This window comes from Bos grunniens, chromosome 13 (assembly GCF_055505025.1).
Source record: "Bos grunniens cultivar Pamir isolate PY7600 chromosome 13, Bosgru_T2T1.0, whole genome shotgun sequence".
In the NCBI taxonomy this organism is placed as follows: domain Eukaryota; kingdom Metazoa; phylum Chordata; class Mammalia; order Artiodactyla; family Bovidae; genus Bos; species Bos grunniens.
The window spans coordinates 25,922,659-25,935,069 of record NC_141177.1 but is presented as its reverse complement, the minus strand read 5'-3'; the positions used below and the strand labels follow the sequence as shown (position 1 = coordinate 25,935,069).

The following is a 12,411-nucleotide window of genomic DNA, read 5'->3' as shown; positions in this document are numbered from 1 at the left end:
CCCTGCGGTGCCCAGCACAGGCTGGGCATAAAGAAGGCGCCTAATAATAGCTTCCTGAGTGATAGCATACCATGGACCACATAGAGAGAAGCCCTAACCCTGCACTGGGCTGCTGCAGTGGAGACATTCATCTTGTTCCCTTATTCTGGAAACATCCACTGAGAACCAACCGACGGCCAGCTCCTCAGGGGCTCTAGGAGTAGCGCTCACGCCTGCCACGTTGGCTTCAGGGTGTTGGCAAAGGTGCTGTTGGGCTCATGGATAGGTTCAGGCAGGACTCAAAGGGTGTGCTCTCTGTTTTGAGGGAAGCTGTGGGTGGGTGGTGGGGCTGATGCTGGCCAGGCTGCTCTTGTGTGGGCACAGGAGCTGTGAGGTGTTCTGATCCCTCCCTGCTCTGAGGACAGACCCTCTGACAGGCCCCCGCAGGTTACAGGCTTGGGTGTGCCCATCTTGCCACAGCCCCGCCCCGCCACCTGAAGCCTGTCGGTGCCCTTTGCTTGCAGGACACGCTGCCACCGCCACCCCACACAGAGTCAGGGCTGAGCTGCACCTCGGTCTTGGGCTACCTCGCCACAAGGCATAGCCATGTCCCTGCACTGATCACCATGATGGTGAGTCCTGGGGAGGTAGGCTGAGCATGCACGCACACACCAACAGATAATTTATAATGTTGTGTTAGTTTCAGATGTATGGCAAAGGGATTCAGTGATACACATATATATTTCAGATTATTTTCCATTACAGATTATTATAAGATATCGATTATTGTTCCTTGTGTTATATAGTATATCCTTGTTGCTTATCTGTTTTATATACAGTAGTTTGAATCTATTAATCCCAATTTATTGAATTGAATTTATTAATCCCTAATTTATCCTTCCCCTGCTTCCCTTTCCTCTTTGGTAACCATGTTTGTTTTCTATGTCTGTGAGTCTATTTCTGTCTTGTATATAGATTCACCTGTATCGTTCTTTTTAGATTCCACATATAAGTGATATTATATTATACTTGTTTTGCTTTGTCTGACTTACTTCACTTAGTATGATAATCTCTAGGTCCGTCCCTGTTGCTGCAGATGGCATTATTTCATTCTTTGCTATGGCTGAGAAATATTCCATTATACATACATGTATATATGTATATATTATATATATATGTGTGTATATATATATATATATAGAGAGAGAGAGAGAGAGAGAGAGACCTTCCCTGGTGGCTCAATGGCAAAGAATCCACCTGTAGTGCAGGAGCCACAGCAGACTTGGTTTTGATCCTCAGGTCGGCAAGATCCCTGGAGGAGGGCATGGCAACCCACTCCAGTATTCTTGCCTGGAGAATCCCATGGACAGAGAAGTCTGGGGGGCTACAGTCCACGGGGTCGTGAAGTGTCAGACACAACTGAAGTGACTAAGCACATACATATATATACACACACACCACACCTTCTTTATCCATCCATCTGTTGATGGACATTTGGGCTTCCAAGTCTTGGCTGTTGAAAACAGTGCTGCTGTGAACACTGGGGTGCATGCGTGTTTTTGAATTAGAGTTTTCATCTTTTCCAGATATATGTCCATGAGTGGGATTACAGGATCAAACGGTAGTTCTATATTTAGTTATTTAAGGAGTCTCCATATTGTTCTCCATAGTGACTGCACTAATTTACATTTCTGCCAATGTAGGAGGGTTACCTTTTCTCCACATCCTCTCTAGCATTTCTTATTTGTAGACATTTTGGTGCTGGGCATTTTGACCACTGTGAAATGATACCTCATTGTAGTTTTGATTTGCATTCTCTAATAATTAGTGATGCTGAGCATCATTTCATGTGCCTGTTGGCCATCTGCGTGCTCTTTGGAGAAATGTCTACTTAGGTCTTCTGCCCATTTTTTGATTGAGTTGTTTTTTTTTGATATTGAGCTGCATGAGCTGTGTATTTTGGAAATTTAGCCCTTGTTGGCTGCGTCACTTGCAAATATTTTCTCCCATTCTGTAGGTTGTTTTTGTTTTGTTGATGGTCTCCTTTGCTGTGCAAAAGCTTTTAAGTTTGATTAGGTCCCATTTGTTTGTTTTTGCTCTTATTTCTTTTGCCTTGGGAGACTGATCTAAGAAAATGTTGCTACGATTTATGTCTGAAAGTGTTTTGCCTGTGTTTCTTCTGGGAGTTTTATGGTGTCATGTTTTACATTTAGATCTTTAAACTGTTTTGAGTTTTTGTATACGGTGTGAGGGAGTGTTCTAATTTCATTGATTTACATGAGGCTGTCCAGCTTTCCCAACACCACTTACTGAAGGGACTGTCTTTTCTCCATCGTATATTTGTGGGTCCTGGCACTTGCAGTGAAGCTCAGAGAGCTGGAAAGCACTTGGCATACTTGATGAAAGATCCCATGCGAGCTGGGGGTGTCCTGACCGGGGCCTGAGGGCAGGAAGGGTTGGCCTGGAGGCCCATGTGTCCTTCTCAGAGAGGCTTTTTTGTGTGTGTGGTAAAATGCTTCTGCTTGTCCTTATCACTGGGATGGCCAAGCTTGTATCACCATTACAAGGGAAGGAAGCACCTCTTGTAAGGGACAAGTCTCCTGGTTATAGAGGGTCTCTGGGGAGGGCTGGGCTGTACCAGCCATCCTGTCTTGCTGGGATGTAACTCCCCACAGCGGCTCTGAGATGGGGAGTAGGGCTGGAAACCCTGAGTCCCCCACTACCCTGCTCAAAAGGGAACTTTGGCTGTTGATCAAATGCATTTATCCGAAGTTTTACATCCAAAGTGGATTTGAGAGAGGGACCATACTAATGGCTGCTGCACAGGAGAAGCCCTGCTTATCTGTCCAAATAATGGGGGCTCCTGCTGGGTGTAGGGGATGGGGCTAGATTTGGAAATGAAGTTGTATTTTTTTTTTAACATTTATCTATTTATTTAATTTTGGCTGTGCTGGGTCTTTTTTGTTGCATGCAGGCTTTCTCTAGTTGCAGCACACAGGGTCTACTCTCCTGTTGTGGAGCACCGGCTCTAGGTGACCAGGCTTCAGTGGTTGCCACGCGTGGGCTCGAGGTTGCAGCTCCCCGGCTCTAGAGCACTGGCTCAGTAGTTGTGGCATGTGGGCTTAGCTGCTCCTCGGCATGTAGGGTCTTCCCAGACCAGGGATCGAACCTGTGGCCCTGGCATTGCAAGGCAGATTCTTAACCACTGGACCACTAGGGAAGCACTGGAAATGAAGTTTTAAGAAGGCTCGGAGCCCCTGGGCCTTGAGACGTGCTCTGAGAGGAGCTGCCTCTCTGCAGGTGTGGAGCATCTGCTTCACAGGCTGGCCAGGCTGCTTGCTGCTGCTCTGGGCCTGTGTCATCTGGATGGCCCGGGACCCCTGCTGCCTGGCCCTGAGAAGTATACCCTTCCTGGTCGGCTACGCCAGCCTCCTGATCATCCTCAGTTTCATGGTGGGCCTCCATGTGTCCCGAGAGGAGCTGTTCCCTGGGGTCCCGGGCTGGCTCCTCACCAACCTGGACCTGAAACCCTACCTGCAGCCATGTCTCCACCTGGGTGCCAAGATGCGCTCTGGGGATGGGATTTAACATTACAGAAAAGACCACAGCTGAGGGCTGGGGACAGTGGGGCATGGGGGCGGAGGAGGAGGCAGGGCTGGGGGTCCACCTTGGCTCAGTGCCCGGCTCCTGGAGACCCTGTGTGCCTTTGTCTTCACTCCACAAGATGCAGGGGGAACATCATGAGCACCTCCACTCTGACCCCCATTGTCTCCGAGGGGCGGGTGATGTGAGCCCAGGGTGCACCAGGCAGTTGGGGGGACACGTTCCAGCTGGCCCCCGACTCCCCCTTCCACGGAGCTGCTGTGGCTCTTGCACCCTAGACGACAGGGCTCTGAGAGACAGAAGCCTGTTTCCAGCCCCAGCCCCTGTGGCGGGAGGGAGACCCATGGCTTGTTTTCCGGGAGATCCAGGGTGAGCCGTAAAGGAAGTGTGTGTTTCCACTGCAGAGTCTCTATGCATCCGTGTTCTGGCTGCTGCTGTGGCAGCGGGTCTCCAAGAGCCGGAGGCTGGTGGAGGAGGAGGCCTGGAGAGGGGACCCCGGGGATGTGAGCGGTGAGGACGCTGGATGGACTGGCTCCTGCCCTTTCTCAGGCCATTTATGTGCATGTTTGAAGTTAACCGTTTCCCCCAGGAATCCCAGAATCTTAGGGTTAAAGGAGCCTCCAGGCCCTTGTTTCTGGTCTGCCTTTAGCTGGTTCCTTGCTGGCTCTCCAAGGACACACAGCGAGTGGTCCCAGGTGACCTGGGTCACACCTGGAAACTCAGAGCCGGGTGCAGGGGCAGCCTGTGGTCCAGGAGGTGCCCGGCAACACAGCTTTGCTCTTCAAAAATTCAGATCTAGAACTTTCTGGCCCCAGATGGGATATGAGCCACAGCCCCTTCCTGAGCAAAGTGAGGCCCCGGATGGGAGGGGCCTTTGGGGGAGGCTTTCTGAGCCCTCATGGTTCAGAGTCCAGTGTCCCAGCCCTGGAGACACCACCTCCCCAACCTGTCTCCTGTCAGAAGGGAACGGGGAAGCACTGTGGCCAGTGTCCCAGAAATCTGAGTGCTCCCCTGCCTCTCCCCCTGCACAGGGCCCGGCAGCATCCTCAAGTCTCCTAGTCGAGTACCGGCTCTACCTTGGTGCCGCCCTGTGCTTTGCTGTCAGCTTTGCCAGCAAGGTGGTGGTATACAGGGTCGTCTACGTCCTCCTCTTCCTGTTCTGGGTGACCTGGCACCAGGTAAACCCCGGTGGGACCCCAAGCCCCCAGTCCCTGCCCTGCTTCTCTGCCCCAGGCTGCTTCCTCCTTCTGCTTTCTGACTTCTGGCCCTGCCATGTGTGGTTGCCTCGGGGCTGGCACTCTCCTCATGGAGAGGGGACCACGCAGCTCACAGGCTTCACACCCGCAGCTGCTCTGCCAAGCCTCTGACCCGGGTGCCCATTCACATTTATCAACAAGTCCACACAGCCTGCTCCACGACCAGACGCACCAAACCTGCCTCCAGATACGTGAGCGTTCCAACACATGGGTGGAGAGAGAGTGCATGGAACACGGGAGCCACAGACAGAGGAAGAGATCAATTTCCAGTACCACCTGGACTGCTCAATATACAGACAGAACTCCCAATGCCTCAGCTTTCTGGCTGTCCGGGGGCGGCAGGTTGGGCAGGGGGTTACCCTTCCCAATGCTGAGATTTGCTTTTCTGCAGGAAACTTAACTGAAGGCCTGGACCCCTGACTTCACTTTGCATGTCTTGTTAAAACTTATCTAGACCCTCATATAAGAATAAGCTTGGGGACTTCCCTGATGGTCCAGTGGTTAAGACTCCACACTCACAATGCAGGGGGGCTGGGTTCGATCCCTGGTCAGGGAACTAAATCCTGCATGCCACAACTGAAGATCCCATACCTCACAACTAAGACCCGATGCAGCCAAATAAATGTACATATATATGTGTGTGTGTATATATGTGAGTGTGTGCATATATGTGTGTGTGTATATATATATATATGAAAGTGAAAATGTTAGTTGTGCAATCATATCCAAATCTTTGCAACCCTATGGACTGTAGCCTGCCAGGCTCCTCCGTTCTTGGAATTCTCCAGGCAAGAATACTGGGGTGGGTAAATATTCCCTTCTCCAGGGGATCTTCCTGACCCAGGGACCAAACCTGGGTCTCCTGCATTGCAGGCGGATTCTTCACCATCTGAGTCACCAGGAAAGCCCATATGTGTATGTGTATGTGTATATATAAGGAATGAGCTTGGGCTCCAAGCAGCAAAGATTTCTGCTGGAAAGAACAGTTTTGCACAGGGAGCTGGTCCCGTACACTCCCCTGCAGCCCTTCTGGTCATGGCCGCCCCTGCCCTGCTCACCTCTCTAAACCTGCCTCGCCTTCATCAGGACTGTGTCTGAATTACAGATACACCATAATTCCTGGAGAAGGAGCTCCAAGTGCTTCTGGATGGTCATGGTCTCCTAATCCATGGTGGTCCTTTCCGCTGTCTACACTTTCCAGTTTCAAGCTGTTTCTGAATTTTTCAGTGAAACCCTAGGACTGTCTGAAGAGGGGTAAGAATGCCTTAGGCCCTGGGCTGATGAATGGGGAGGGGGCTTTTCTAGTTGGTTCTGTGCTCCCTGGGCATCTCTGTAAAGCTCCCGAGCCCCTCCAGGTCTGGGGAGACGCCTCTGGCAGCTCCAAGTTTCAAGATCAGAGCCCAGGAAGAGGAGCCCCTGGAGATTTTGCTGCCAGGTCCCTCCTGTTCTATCGGGGTCTCAGGACCCATGGACTTGAAACCCCAGCGTGTTCCCACCTTGGGCTCTCACCAGACTCAGGCAAACCCCGGCCTCAGCTCGCAGCCTGAGTTTTAGCTGTGAGTCTCTTTATGCGGAGAGCACACATGCCAGAGGTTCCCGCAAGGGCCCTGGGCTTCTCCAGGTCATGTGAGCCCACCTTTCACAGAACTGTGGCCCAGAGCCGGATTCTAGGGCTAGCGCCCTGTTTTCTCCCTACTGAATCCCCTCAGGGTGCATCTTAGAGTGGGTGTGGGGAAGGTGGCTGCCGTGACTGAAACTTGATGACCCCAGCATCCTGTTTCCTGGTGTGGCAAGTGAGTTCTTTGTCCACAGCGCCTCCTCTCGGTCATAAATGCAACCAACGTCTGGGAAGCATTTCCTGACCAATTTTGTCCCAGGGCGCTGGGAAGTCTCCTTCCTAGATCGGACAAAGATTCTGTGGATAGGCCACGCGATGTTTTCATTTTAAGATTCACGGCCCCTGCTGACAATCTAAAATTCTCTGGATTACCTGTCTCACATATCTATCGTAATCCAGAAGTTTTGTCCTACTGCTTCTCCCCATACCCAGAGTCGCACTATTACAATTATTTCGTGTGGGGTTAGCGAGTTCTTTGTCCACAGCGCCTCCTCTCGGTCATAAACGCAACCAACGTCTGGGAGGCATTTCAGGACCAGTTTTGTCCCAGGGCCCTGGGAAGTCTCCTTCCTAGATCAGACAACGATTCTGTGGATAGCCCAACTGCCTCAGGACTTTAGCCATCATTAACTCTCCTGGGAGACAGTGAAGGACAGGGGAGCCTGGCGTGCTGCAGTCCATGGGGTTGCAAAGAGTTGGACACTACTTAGTGGACCGAACAACAACAAGGCTCCAGGACCCCTCACAATCAAATATCACTTGCTTATCCAGACCCTGCTTATTTAACTTATACACAGAGTACATCATGTGAAATGCCGGGCTGGATGAAGCACAAGCTGGAATCAAGATTGCCAGGAGAAATATTAATAACCTCAGATACACAGATGATACCACCCTTATAGCAGAAAGCGAAGAAAAACTAAAGAGCCTCTTGATGAAAGTGAAAGAGGAGAGTGAACATGTTGGCTTAAAACTCAACATTCAGAAAACTAAGATCATGGCATCCAGTCCCATCACTTCATGGCAAATATATGGAGAAACAATGGAAACGGTGAGAGACTTTATTTTGGAGGGAGCTCCAAAATCACTGCAGATGGTGACAGCAGCCATGAAATTAAAAGATAATTGCTCTTTGGAAGAAAAGCTATGACCAACCTAGACAGCATATTAAAAAGCAGACATTACTTTGCCAAGAAAGGTCCGTCTAGTCGAAGTTACAGTTTCTCCAGTAGTCATGTATGGATGTGAGAGTTGGACCATTACGAAAGCTGAGTGCAGAAGTGATGCTTTTGAACTGTAATGTTGGAGAAGACTCTTGAGAGTCCCTTGGACTGCAAGGAGATCAAACCAGTCAATCCTTTAGGAAATCAGTCCTGAATATTCACTGAAGGACTGATGCTGAAGCTGAAGCGCCAATACTTTGGCCATCCTTATGTGAAGAACTGACTCATTGGAAAAACCCCCGATGTTCAGAAAGATTGAAGGCAGGAGGAGAAGGGGATGACAGAGGATGAGATGGTTGGATGGCATTATCGACTCAATGGACATGACTTTGAGCAAGCTCCAGGAGTTGCTGATGGACAGGGAAGCCTGGCGTGCTGTGGTTCATGGGGTCACAAAGAGTTGGACGCGACTGAGCGACTGAACTGAATTGATCAAGACAAAGTGCAGTGGAGGGACTTTGCTGGTGGTCCAGTGGCTAAGCCTCCACACTCCCCATGTACGAAGTCTGAGTTCGATCCCTGGTCAGGGAACCAGATCCCACATGGCACAAATAAGATCCTGCGTGCCACAGTTAAGACCCAGTGCAGACAAGTAAATCAATAGAAAGAAGTAGAAAGAGTTAGTCTCTCAGTTATGTCCAACTCTTTGCAATCCCATGGACTATATAGCTCACGAGGCTCCTCTGTCCATGGAATTCTCCAGGCAAGAATACAGGAGTGGGTAGCCATTCCTTCTCCAGGGGATCTTCCTGACCTAGGGATCAAACCTAGGTCTATTGCATTGCAGGCAGATTCTTTACTGTCTGAGTCACTAGGGAAGCCTCCCAAGTAAATAAATATGTCTTTTAAAAGAGAGAAAGGGCAGGCGGGCCCCTCAAGGAAGGCAGGACCCAGGGAACAGCAGCCTCTCGACCTTGATCCGTTCCAAGCTCCGAGACCTGGGCCTGCAGCGGTTCCATGCGGCCATGCTGTTTGCTGAGCTCCTGTTGCCCACTGCGCTCCTGCTGGCAGGCATCCTCCAGTGTCGTTACCGTAATGAAGACCTCAGGAAGACCACTGGCCTGCGTAATAGCCCCATTACATGGAAGGGCTCGTCTGACAGGTACCACTGTCCCGGGGCAGCCTTTGGAGATTTTGCTAATGGCAGGCTCAGAGTCAGGCCTGTGCACTGAATCAACCATCTGTAGGTGTTCTGTAGACATTGGTGGGGAAAGTTAGACCCTGTGTGTCTCTGGAGGGTCTACGGACCAGGCCAGGGGCTTCTGGGCGGGAATGTGCACTTGGCTTTTGCTGCGACTCTCTGGGTCAGCGCTGTCTGCCTGTCGGATGGTCTGTGGGCCTGAGGGTCTGTTTTATTTTCGTTTTTACTGTTTTGGCCTCTAACTAAATTAAGACATTGGCTGTGAAACTTGGCTTTTAAAGACTTTCTAAAATTTGAGTCACTAATAGGATAGGATAGTTTGCAGAATTCTTATTTTAGAAGGCGGTGCGTCACCAGAGCAATTTGCTTCTTACTCAAAAGTTAGGCGGGAGGCTGTGGCCTTCTCAAGCCTCAAGACCTGCATCTGTTTTTTGGATCAAACTTTGCCACGCTCCTAACATGTTTTGTGAAAAAGTACACAAAATACCACGGCTTGATTCTTTTTCTCCCCAGGGGTTGTCAAATACTCTTTTTTGTCAACATCGTGCGGTTTGATTTTGGTTTTTACTCGGCTTTGTTTGTATCCAAGGTGGGATGTGAAAGCTTTAGAGAAAAGGAAGGGTGCTGGGAGCCAGTTGGTCCCTGGGTGAGGTTGGGAGGCCCTGCCTGTGAGCAGGGTGCTCTTTCCTCCACTGCACCCTGCCCTCCATCCCCGAAATTATGTGTAATTCGGAAAGGATGCCTGCTGTGGAGAGAGAACACTTGGGGAGAAAAGTTCTCTTTTGAGGCTCCCAGGCCTCCCTGGGTCAACTGGGATGGTGTGAAGGGGTGAGGGTTTTCAGAGGTGGCTGATGATGTTTGGGGACCGGGTTGCCATGGCAACATAATACGAGCTCCAGCCCCCGCTGTACTTCCAACCTAAGCACCCTGTGATCTGTCTCCCCCGGCAACAGGAAGGAAACCGACGTGCATCTCCCACCAGACGTGTGAGTGCCTCTCTTTAAAATTCCTCCTGCAAGGCGTGCCCTCCCCAGGGAACATGCCCTGCGTCAGGTGCACCAGACGAGCTGCCCCTGGCTCAGCTGCCCTGTTCCCTGAGCATTCAGGTGTTGATCTCATTCTTTACAAAAATTCCAGCAGAGAATCAATGCCCATCCCTAGGGGACTGACTAAGCAAATGACGGTGTGTCTCAGAATCTAGGATGCTCTGAGAGGAGAAGGAGGAGGAGGAGGAGGAGGAGGAGGAGGAGGAGGAGGCAGCCCCATGTGTGCTGATCTGGAGTGAGACTGAAGCTAGATGACCAAGTGGCAAAAGCAAGGGGCAGAACACTGTGTATAGAATGTGCCCCCATTTGTCCAAGGAGAAGATATCTGCACACACAGGCCTATATGAATATGTGAAGTACGCGTCTTTTGAAGAATGCACGAGAGATCTGTCATGGTGCTTGCCTTGGGGAGGGAGACAGAGGTGTGAAGGAGAGTTGCTTTCACTGTGTACCCTTTGTGCCCTTTGAATTACTTTTTTAAACTACTGACTCAATAAACATGAATCTGAGCAAACTCCAGGAGGGAAGCCTAGCGTGCTGCAGTCCATGGGGTCGCAAAGAGTCAGACACAACTTAACAACTAAGCAACAATGGTGCTTTGTCCAGTCAATATAACAAATGAGTAAATGCATAAAAGTTTATTAGAGTTTGCTGTTTAAATAACTCCAATAAGAAAGGAATACTTTTATAAATAGAGCTCTCTCTGTGTATCTCTTTCAGGCTTAAGGTTATACCTGGGAAACTTCAGAAGAGGTAAGAACTAAAGAGTCAGAGAAAAATGCACTCTTTTCCAGAAATTGATTTCTGGAGTCAGTTGTGCCCCGAGCAAAGCATAAATGTGATTCCTGATGGTGCAGGTCAAACACAACTTTCCCCTTATGGTCAAGTCCTTGATTCTATTCCCTACCCGTGTCTGCTCGTGGCATGGACCCATTGCGCTTATGGGCTTTGATAACACAGGCTAATAAGTTGGTACCCAGTCCCCCTGCTTGAAAGTCCCTCAGTTCTCTGCCTTTGGTTTTCAGATTACGACACAGTGGGGAAGAGGAGGCCACTCAGAACTGTGCCGACAAGGCCAGCACTTCCAAGTGGAAGGCAGAGGAGTCTGGAAGGCTGGGGAGGAAGGTGCCAGCAGGTGGGAGATGCCGCTTTCCCCTAGAAGCCCTGCATGACGCTGCCCGGGGGCTCCTCTCCAGAGCTGCCAAGAATTCTGGGCACCCAGGCAAACGGTTGATTCATTAAAACAAAAAAAATAATCCACCCAGATTGTTGACCTGGTTCCCTGATGCAACATGGTCTCAGCATACTGTCTTCACATTTTATTTTGGGGGCAGGCCAAGTGTCCCAGGTGTGAGGGGGCTGGGATATCATGGCCCTGCGCCATCTGCCTGTTTCCTCCTACCCACGTTCATTCCCATGCCCGATGGGGAGCCCATTCGCATCAGTTGGTCCTGCAGATTCTGACAGCAGCTGGGCAGACGGCTGACATTTTATTTTCAATTAAGACACAGTATTTGAGTTACAAGCGACTGAGGTTCCCAGGGTCTGTTTTGCTTACCTGGGGAGCCACTGCTTACAAGGAATTGGGGGCCATGCTTGTTGTTGATTCCGCTTGTGGTTTGGACAGAAACAAGAAACGAATGGGAGGGCATTTAGCATGGCGCCTGACATATTCTGAGCGCTCAACACATGCTGGTGTCTTTCATTTTGTCAAAGTACACACTTAAACACCCCTTGGGAAGTTTGTTTTTTATTCATTCATGCTCCATGGCTCTGAGCATTTGGTATGGGGATGGCGGTGGGTGGGGGGGTGCTTTGTGTGCCAGACAAGGTGCTGAGCATTGAAGGGACAGAGGGAAATAATTGGTGCCCCTCCCCTTAAGGAACTCACAGCCTGAAGCCCAGTCAGCAAACTGTGGCCCCAGGGCCAAATCTGACCCTCCTGACTTTGCAGATAAGGCCACACCCATCTACATATGGCCTGTAGGTGCTTTAGTGCTGCAAGAGTATGTGGCCCAGACACTATGACCTGAGTCTGAAATATTTACGATGTGGGGTTTCCCAGGTAGCTCAGTGGTAAAGAATTCACCTGCCAATGCAGGAGCCACAGGAGGAGGAGATGGCAACGTATTCCACTATTCTTGCCTGGGAAGTCCCATGGACAGAGATGCCTGGTTGGCTACATCCTATGGAGTCGCAAAGAGTCAGACATGACTGAGCACACACGTGCATTGATCTTTGTAGAAACAGCCCTAGTGTAGAGGGGAAACAGGAGTGTTTACCAGCCCCTGGGATGTGGACAGAGGGCCATGCAGGCAGCTCCAGCAGCAGAGAGGAGGGAAGCCAGAGTGGGGACGAAGGGCCTGATCACAGGCACTCAGTGTTATTGGAAAACAGCTTTCTTTAGAAAAAAAAGCACTGTCTTCCTAGTTTTCTCTGCTTTGTTCTGGTTTCCTTCGAGATGCAGACTTCTTCCCATTGTTTTCAACAACAAAGCCAGACCCCACGGCATCACCAGGGACATCTGGTCAAAGCCTTTCTCTTC

At 50.3% G+C, this 12,411-nt stretch overlaps 1 protein-coding gene across 3 annotated transcripts; it reads left to right on the top strand.

The window, feature by feature from the left end:
• The first annotated feature begins 396 nt into the window (after window positions 1-396).
• Window positions 397-11,126, top strand: LOC147360533 (uncharacterized). Of its 3 annotated transcripts, XM_086335169.1 has the most exons (6): window positions 398-611; window positions 5,944-6,092; window positions 8,609-8,781; window positions 9,774-9,806; window positions 10,587-10,619; window positions 10,892-11,126. In XM_086335169.1, exons 3-6 carry the CDS (start codon window positions 8,645-8,647, stop codon window positions 11,106-11,108), a joined length of 420 nt encoding a protein of 139 aa, XP_086191295.1. In that variant the 5' UTR covers window positions 398-611; window positions 5,944-6,092; window positions 8,609-8,644; the 3' UTR covers window positions 11,109-11,126. The 3 variants fall into 3 exon arrangements, with proteins under 3 accessions (XP_086191297.1, XP_086191295.1, XP_086191296.1); XM_086335171.1 differs by lacking the exon at window positions 9,774-9,806 and having other exon boundaries at window positions 397-611; XM_086335170.1 differs by lacking the exons at window positions 398-611; window positions 5,944-6,092 and having other exon boundaries at window positions 6,770-8,781.
• The last annotated feature ends 1,285 nt before the right edge of the window (window positions 11,127-12,411 follow it).

What these genes read in the sequence shown, in the direction of transcription:
- LOC147360533 (XM_086335169.1), top strand. Translation starts at nt 8,645, where the DNA reads ATGCTGTTTGCTGAGCTCCTGTTGCCCACTGCGCTCCTGCTGGCAGGC. An exon ending in GTGCATCTCCCACCAGACGT is followed by an intron (nt 9,807 to 10,586) that starts GTGAGTGCCTCT and finishes TATCTCTTTCAG; the next exon opens with GCTTAAGGTTATACCTGGGA. An exon ending in CCTGGGAAACTTCAGAAGAG is followed by an intron (nt 10,620 to 10,891) that starts GTAAGAACTAAA and finishes TTTGGTTTTCAG; the next exon opens with ATTACGACACAGTGGGGAAG.